Raw genomic sequence first — 9,360 nt, 5'->3', positions numbered from 1 at the left:
CTGCCAGCGGCTCCGCCCCGCTCCCTGCAGGGAACCAGCTCGGGTTACTCCAAGACAGGAACGTGCTCCCCGGGAAGTTGTGTCGAGCGACGCCGGGCTCCGAGTCCTCCCCTGAGCTGACCAGGCAGTAACCGGTTGTATTTGCCTGTATTCCAAGAACTCACGGCAGAATTGTGCTGCTCTGGTCAGCGCTTCAAGGGACAGAGCTCAGCAGGAGCTCGGGCTCATGACCAACACCCACCCTCGGCAACGCAGGCGGAGCAGTGGGAACGTTACTCCCCGCTGTAAAAGGGCTTTGTGTTTTGCTGTCCATCACAGAACCAGGCTTTCTAAAACTAAGGAACAGAAATCATATTTCATTTTTAACTCTCTATCCTCAGCTTTAGAAGCGATGAGCCACCTACTTCTGTGCTCCTGAGAACCTACTTTTAAGGTGGCCATTAATATTTCCAGTTTTTATCACAACAAACTACAAGAAAGATTCCAGGGCTAAAAACACATTACCTTGCCTTTTTTTCTTTTTTTTCTTATTTTTTTTTTTTTAAGGAATATGGATCACTTTTTTAAAAAAAAACTGTTTTTCCTGAGAATTTTCATTGTTAGCAAACACATCAGGATACAGCTTGCGTATCAAGTGAAAAAGCACAATGTTGACAGTGGTTCCTGAGATCTGAGCTATTTGCCTCTAAATCAGAATCTCCTGTTTTGAAAATGACAGAATGGAGGGAAAACAGGAGCTAGGCAGTAAATGCACTCTTCAGTTCCAGGTACCTTTTGGGGGGGGTTCTATGAGGGGGAAGTTCTCACTCCACCAGCAATTAAATTCTGGAGTCAAATGAACCATATGGCTTCCAAAGGACACTGAGAAGAATCCGGTTTCTCTACAATCCCGTAAGAGGGAACAACAAAGAAAACGTGTTCCAGCCTGAGCAGCAGTTTTGCACCGTTCTCCCTAGAGTTAACACGTATCATTAGCATTCATACTTCAGTCAAAACATCCAGTTCAATGTTTTTTTTCCCCTCTTAAATGCATGCCATTATATGCTATACTTACAGGGTAAATTAGCTTCAAGTTCTGCAACCTCTGTTGAAAGAAAAAATAAGAAGTGCTGTTAATTATGTAAGTATAAAGACATTCTTGAAATCCAAATTGGCGGATCCAATTTAAACCACCCTGTAAATCAAATTTTACTTAAAAATATAATTAAGCTGCACTGAAGGCTGACCTTGAAATTTCTCTTTAAGCCACACAATTCATTACTAAAAATGTTCATCTTCCCTACAGACAATGCAAATGCGATTGGGAGGTTCAGCATTGCCAAGACTGAAGTGCCAGAGCTTCTAATACACAGAGCACTGGCATTTCAGAAGGTAGCATTCTTCAAACCTCCAAACTCATCCACATAAGGCACAAAAATATATAAGGCCAGAACTTCACAGCCTGCAAAACACAAGAGCAGAGAAACCTCGAGAATTCAGTTGCTAGCCCAGTGATAAAAACAAGCACAGGAGGAAGCCTCCAGGCACGATATCATGTACTGCATGCTTGAAACCATGAACTACTGAACCCCTAATTCTAGGGCACTGCCCTGTTAGATGTGGTCCTGCCTGCAGAAACCAGCATTAAGACCACTGAAAGAACAGAGAAAGACAAACCTTCACTTCAAGCACCTGGCACAGCAAATTGCACCAATCAGTGATGAACACTGCATCCCCCCACGACTCCACCAAAACCTCTGCACTATTGAACAAACTTGGGAGCGTTCAGATTTCTTGTACTCCTGTGTCTGTTCGGTATTTCCCCTGGGAGCACAGTTTGTTACACATATGCACTCCTGTCCAAGTCAAATTACTCTTTATTTACTATATTTCCCATGCACAAACCTTAGAAATTAGTCATAAAAGAAAGGAACCCACCCAATTCGGTTGCATGGCTCCAAGGAAGGGAAGGTTATTCCCAAGCCCTTTCTCTGCCATGCTATCTTCTCTGAAAGACTCCCTTCTTTCTCCCTCTTTCGTGTACTTTATTGAAATTTAAACTACTTTTATGTTACAGAAGTGTGATTGAGAAGTACCAAGATACCTCCTCCTTTAATTTCTAAACTTCTAGGAAACCTAATAAAGTATATTTTTGCATTTCCTGTAGACTTTTTTCCACTCGACAACTAACTTTGCTTTCTGGTCTGCACAGACACAGTCCATTTATTTGGGCTAACAATGTGTAAGAGAAAATCTTCAACAACTCTCAAAACCATACATCTAAAGAAAACTGTAATTCAGTTTAACATATGGGGAACTATTTCTTGGCTCGGAATCCAGACTAATCTCATTATACTTGAGAGTTTACTAATTCCCCAGAACTCTTCTTGCACCCATGCTTACCAAACCTGGCTGGTCTCTGCAATGAGCAGAGTACAGATTGGCACAGTTCTGGGATCCCTGCACCTGCAGCCTATGACACCAAGAGAGAAAACCCACCTCAGCCGAAGTATTGCTTTTCACAATTACCTAAAAAGTTCACAACTGCACTCTTTGAAATCTTACACTCTGCAGCACTTGAGCAGCCACAGCTGATTTAACCAAAGCTGTGCTCTGAAAGACACACCAACACTGAGAGTATATTTTGCTAAAGTTTTTCAAAGAGTACAATTTCTATTATATACCAAAAGTGTAATTTCAGCTATAACCAAGGACTTTATTTTTACTTTCCCTTTCTGCTCTAAAAAAAAAGACATGACATAACCAAGTACTGAAGGTTGCAGCCATACAAACCCTTCACATGGGTACTTCCCCACCCCTTTCTCTCTAAACTCACCAGCTTTTCACAGTGGAAGGCTCTGTTCATCTCCACAAGAGGGCAGAGCTTAGGACCTGGCACTCATTTTCAGGTGTTAACTGCTTTCCTCATTGCTCTCTGTGCTTGTGTGTTGTTCAGCTTAACGAATCCTGGCTGCCCTTCACCTAAATTCTGAGACAAGGGCAGTATGGAAAAGGGAGAAACCAAAGGACAGAGATGCCCAAACCCAGCAATGGCCGGGCCACAGCAGCTCTGCTGAGCTGGGACCTCACTTCTGCCTCCTGCAAGGTTCAGTAGAGTTTACTGATCACCATACTTCCCTTGAAGTGTGAAAAATTTCCTGCAGTACCTGCAAGCTTTTGGGTTTCCCTTTGTCTTGCCACAAGAATGAGTGAATTTTCTTGTGAAAATATGGAAACAAAGGTGCTCACACCCACGAGTAGGGAACAGCAGCCTTTCTTTGAAGGTGTGCAAACACATGGGGAAGTTTTAACTAATCCAGGTGAAAGCTTTGTCAACAAAGGCAAGTGCCCCGAAATTAAGGTTTCCAATCAACTCTGCAACAAAACACTGAAACTAAGAATGAAACAACTTTGTAAAGTCAAAAGACACAGGTAAAGATCTGCTTCAATAACCTAAAATTTTAAAGTAACATCAAGTAAGGAAACCAATACTACTACTAACTGTGCTGTCTAAACATTGGGGATTAACCAGAACCAATATATTTAATGGGCCAAAGCTACAGTGTGTGAGTTTTCCAAGTTCTGTGACTCTTTGGTACTGATAGAAAAATGATTTCTATGTTGAGACTATCTTGCTGCTCAGAAAGCAAACATTTTGACCACATCGTTCAACCTACATCAAGATTCTGATGGTTCAAGGTATGTATTTTCTGCCTAAAATAATACCACTGACAAGAATACTCCCTGTAAGAAAATGCCCCTTGTGCAGTCTGCCACCTTACCATCATGGTTTAATTGATTTGTAAACAAGCAAAATGTAGAAGCAACGATCAGAGCTCAAATGCACTGAACTCCCAAAAGCTCCAAAAGCCTCACAAAATTAAAGAACAAGCTTAATCTCACCATCTTTCTGATCTCCTCTTTCAATGACTGTAACTACAGCTGAGCAGTAAAGAAAATCCAATTCCATGACTTCTAATAATGTTTTGTGGATAACTCCTATCTGTGTCTCAATTCACAGCCATGCGCGTTGCTGTTCCTTAGGATGTTGAGACAAACAACAGGATAACCCACATCTGGGGAAATATTATGTGAAAGCACCCCAGAACTTCCACAGGGGAATAGTGCTTGTCGACTCCCACTCAGTACTGGCTCAGCAGAGGTCCAGAAACACTGCAGAGCAAACTCCTCTCACAGTCAAGAGGGTTTATTCCCAAGCAGTGGCAAACCTGGGAGCACTGCAAGGCCCTGCACCCACTCCAATAAGCCATCCTGGGTAAGTCTGAAAGGCCCTAAGTGCAGACACATGCCAGAGCCTCTGCAAGGGGGAAAAAAAACTCATGTGCAGTCATCCCAGACCCAGACTGGCTCCCAACAGGCCAGTCTGGTGTTCCTGAAACCCTCTGTAATCTAGTGCAGGAGCACACCCAAGTGGCAGGTATATTTGCAGAGTCCTGCTCTTGACCCAGCAGGCACATGCTTGAAAACTTCCAAATGCTCTTTTAAACCATAAAAAGAGTAAAAAGGCAAGTATTAAACTTAAACCTACCACAGACTTTGGAAAAGTTGAATGCAAACTGACTATATCTCAGAAGCAGCTCAGGAACTTTATAAAACAGGGGAAAGCTAAGCCTAACTCAAGCAAGCAGAGCTATTTATAAAGGATTTCACAAACAATAACTCTCCCTGCCCATGATGATGGTCAGGACAGAAATAGGAACAGATGCTCCTGATGTGTGCACAGGCGTATGGTTTATGAGACACCCACGTGCATGTTCTATTCAGTAATGCACGGACTCTAATCCCCTTGTTCTGCTCCCTGTCCTTCCCCCACCCCACCTCAACGAGTTGGAGTAGAGAAGTGCTTTGTTTGTGGGCCTTGCCACACAGAGTCAGGCCATCTGCTGCCCACCAGCGTTTGGGTTTAAGTACACAAAGTGAAATTATTTCCTGAACTGAAATGAACACTCTCATCCACAGCAGTACTTACTTCTCTCTGGTTTTGTCCAAAAAGTCCCCTCTCCTGTTTAGGTCCCTCTTTAATGTACACCTTTAAGACTCCTGGAGATAAATATCTTGACACTGACAAAAGCTCCATTTTCTAAGTATTAATTCTAGCAGTATAATGCAGTTTGCCTTCTAATTCTTATCCATCTACCTCTATAACTTTTCCTACTGAGCTCCTCTGAGCTGTACAACCACACAGACCACTATTAAAAGCCAAACAAGCCACCTAATACTGCCAGTTTTCCAATAGGGTAAGAGATGTCTATATTCCTTCCACTTCCAAATGTCTATTTTAAACAAGTTTCTATCAAATTGCATGCTTCAGCTTCTATACACTATCAGAAAGCTTAGTATCCTGACATCATAAAACGGAAAAAAACACTGTGGTTGGAAATGTCTAACTCTGCAATACATCCCTTCATACACCAGGTCTGCTAAAAATGAGAGGTGTAACAAGTGGCACCATGCACTGAGCCAGGCGTCCCTTTGTCACTGAAGCTCTGGAAAAAGTCTCAGCAATAATTTTTCAAATTGGCTTAAATTCTCATTATGTCTTTTTAGCTTTACAATACTTATCACAATTGTGCTGCAAGCATTTATGTGTAAACTACTAGTTTCCTCCTTAATAAATACAAATCACTCATTTATCAGGCAACATGGCACTGTCATACTCCAGAATAAAGGATTTCATCTGGGAGGAGGCTAAGAAGCATGACTGAAACAGAAATGATTTTGTGTTTCAAGTGCAACCTGCAGAAGTTAATGCAGCATTTGCGAAATAATGCCTCACAATCTCAAGTGTTAGTGAAGACTTTTTTAATTCTCAAAAGTATTTTCTCTCCTCTCAATTTTCCTCACCTGTTATCATAAGGAAGGATATTAACTGTACTCAAAGGCCTGAGAAAAGGAAACATATAGATTCTCCTCATCTTTATTTACAGTGCAGATACACTTCATCTTTAAAATTAGTTTCTCACTTCTAATTGCTCAGGCTCATAGAAACACACCCCTGAAACATTTCCCAGTTACATAAATCTGGTTGTAAAAGCCACAAATCTTGAAGACAAGTGAAGAGCAAACCATGCTAACTTGGTTTTTTAGGTATTCAGTTATTTCAAGCTGTCACAATCAAACAAAGCAGTATCGGTAATAGAAAACTGAATGATGGCACTCAAGAATGATGAGTTGAAGGGACTGATGAATATATATATACATCACTACTACTGACATCCTGGTGTGTGCTCTATCTTTCACTCTATTTAGTACTCAAATTCATTATACACTATTAATCTTAAATACTGCTTCGGCTTGTCTTCAGCCCCTTTCAAATTTTCAGACAGGACCTGCCTTTCAAGCTCAGCACTGCACAGCTCAGAGCATCCTGCAGGAGCAGTCCTGTGGACCCTGTTCTTAATTTGATGAAGTTCCTCCTCGGAGATGAATTTAACATCAAAAATTGCCTCTGCACTACAGAACAAATTGAAAGCTGCTAAAGCAAGTGTACTGCTTGCTCTCTTTTAACTTGCATACTAGGCCTACAGGATTAGGGCCTTACTCTCCAGCTGAGCCTTTAGTGAAAACAGAGACACAAGAACAAGTCACACGAAATTTTAACAGCGTTGTGCTTTATTAGAGCCTCTCTCCCAGCTGGAGAGGCAGCACAGGCCCTTCAAGCAACATTTCTGTCTGCTCCATCTCACATCAGTATTTGCTTTCTACCTTCTCTAGTTGTTTGCATGCCCCCTGTTTGATTTGCCTTGAAACACAGCAGTCACTGTTGGATCTCTCTCCAGGCTCTCTCTCCATGGCCAGAAAGCCTCTCTACAAGACCCGGCAGCCTGGACTACCGGTCCTCGCTCTCCCAAACCCGCAGACGCTTCCGTCCTCAGTGATTTCAAAATACTGCATGTTTCCCAGGGACTTCTCAGAGTTTCACATCAGAGCCACCACCATGGTCCTCAGCCCAGACGTACATCATGCCCTGTTAACCTCCCAAATGTGCTCCACTAGCCACTGAGATAATCAGCAGGGAACATGATGCTATCAAATACTAAATCCTGTTTAGCAGCCATGACTGCACCACTCCAGAAGAAAAACAGCTGGAAGAGAATATCCAGCTGTCTCAGAATTGCTTCCCTACATAAAACTTTAGTGATAGAGGTTTTTCCTTTCATAATATGTCCATTAAATAACTCAATAAAACAGTGTCCTGTGCCATGACTGATACTTGAACATGTAACAAAATCGGACATATAAGCAATGAAAGGAACTGTTTAGAAAAAACTAACACAGGGCACCAGTATTTTAGGAGTAACTTTTTCAACAGAAGTGAGGTAAAAGCCTGTTTATAACGTGCATCCATCCCTAAATCCAAGGACAGCACCTGACAACATTCAGTTCACATACTTCCACTTTTAGTAAAAGTATTTAAAATGCTGACTTGAAATTTTCTTCTCATCCATATGGTGCAAATAGCTAACATCAGCCAATTTTTCACTTATTTTTCCTACTTTGAGGCAATATCAGTTAGCATATGTATTTAGCTGGTCCATGCCAGTTTTTTAAAAGTTTGTAAGCATCATCCATGCTTATCAGTGGCTGAGGTCATGGCCACCTACCCCATAATCAGAATGTCATTGATCTGTTTACCAGTTGGTGTACACAGGACATTTGAACACTGCAGGGTTATCAGTGTGACAACACATCCTTCAAAGAGCTCCTGCAGCGCCTCTCTGGACAGGACTCTATCTAAACACAAACAAGGCTGTCTTTCATTTACCTCCTGATACAAACCAGACCCTGGCTGTGACTGGGTGATACCTCTATTAAAACTGGCAGACATCTGTCTGCAGAATTTATTAGACTATCACCAATTTACTGCAGATTAGGAAGAGGAGAGTATCTCTTCAGCACATCAACATCATCACTCAAGCAGGCAGTTATCTGCCCTTCGTTCGTGCACTATCACCAGCTGCCAGGGCCAGGCAGGATTTAGGCTACTCTGCCAAAAAAAAAAAAATTAAATAAAAACCACCCTCAGCTAAGCCTCCAGGGCAGCCCACCACATGTCTAAGCTGCACAGACCAGTTGCCTGCTGTTCCCCTAATGACTCAGAAGCTATAGGCTTATTTGAGGCCAAAAAGGGCCCACAGAAAAGAGTACAGCTATCGCAGAGCTTTCTGCTGTCCCTTGTTCTTTCACTCCGAAGCTTTTAACAGTAGAATTAAACCACCACCACTAACACCACTAAGGTGTACAACTGAACTAGCACTAACCTCAGCACAGCTGCTGAGGCAAACAAGTACACAACAGGTCATGCCTTTTGTCACCTCCTGCTCCTCCTTCTTTACTGATGGCCAGCATACATTCTTCTTCTCTTTTTTCACAGAACAGATTATTTTTTAATTCACAGTTGTCAGGAGATTGATCTGATTGAGCATGTCACACATTCTGCAACTGTTATCTCATATTTGGTAATTTCAGCCTAAATAAACATCAGCAACAACTTACAGCTACTCTTACAGGCTCCCAGTGACTTTGTTTCACATCTAATACAAGGTTGATACAACCAAGCAATAAATGGCACCCTCGCTGTACACGCTCCTTTAACAGGCAGCTCTTCACTCCCTATCCAACTCATTCCTGCAGATCTATACATGACCTTAAAAAATTAACATCAGAAGTCCATCTTCACTCAGGCTCTCAACACTGTAGATACTGCTGCAGCTGATCTACCTTAAAGTGGTGGAGCAAGCTCTACAAGCTTTTGTAGTTGGTCTACATTTAGCTTAAAGAAGAGCTTAAAAGAGAATATCCCCAACAAATCTTCTTTCCCACTATCTACTAGATTTTCCTCTCACTTTCTGTGTAGTTACAGTGCAGTGACCCACTTCTACTGTCAGATCCCATTTTGGTCCAGAAACCATTCTAACCAGACTTACAGCTGCTCCTACAACTCTTTTGGGAGAGCCAGGTGATAAAACTTTCACACACGATCAGCACACGATCCAGCACTCAGGTTTGTCAGGAGGAAGCCGGCAGTGACCTGCTTTTAACAGTTGTCAGTTTGGGACTCAACTCATTCAATACTTAGTCTGAGCTGGTTTGCTAATGGAACCTGTAGCAATTAGAATGTCAATGCTGATTTTCTACAGCTTACATTCTTTTCTGCCCCTGCAGACTTAGGTAAGGTTTTAGTCATAAAAGTGAAGCGCATAATTGCTCTAAGGACACAGTAAAATTTCTTATGGCACCTCACACCATACCAGGCACTCTAGTTGAAGTATATTTATACTACACTGCTATTTTCCCCTCAAGTCTATGCCTTTAGATTAGTGAAAATCTCAGATTATATATATTTTTTTATATATATAT

The 9,360-nt window shown here is 41.9% G+C and overlaps 1 protein-coding gene across 1 annotated transcript in view; it reads right to left on the bottom strand.

Annotated features, from left to right (window-relative positions):
* LOC103774704 (NEDD8-conjugating enzyme UBE2F) overlaps nt 1-1,441 on the bottom strand; it is a gene marked incomplete at both ends in the record, with an annotated part of 41,822 nt that extends 40,381 nt beyond the window's left edge. The window contains 2 exons of the mRNA XM_008942126.1: nt 1,055-1,084; nt 1,388-1,441. Coding sequence (XP_008940374.1) covers nt 1,055-1,084; nt 1,388-1,441 — 84 coding nt within the window. The remainder of the gene's footprint in view (nt 1-1,054; nt 1,085-1,387) is intronic.
* Nucleotides 1,442-9,360: the final 7,919 nt, after the last annotated feature.

Source organism: Merops nubicus, unplaced genomic scaffold (assembly GCF_000691845.1).
Source record: "Merops nubicus isolate BGI_N331 unplaced genomic scaffold, ASM69184v1 scaffold4186, whole genome shotgun sequence".
NCBI lineage: Eukaryota > Metazoa > Chordata > Aves > Coraciiformes > Meropidae > Merops > Merops nubicus.
The sequence above is the reverse complement of the archived record's forward strand: the minus strand, read 5'-3'. Positions and strand labels throughout refer to the sequence as shown.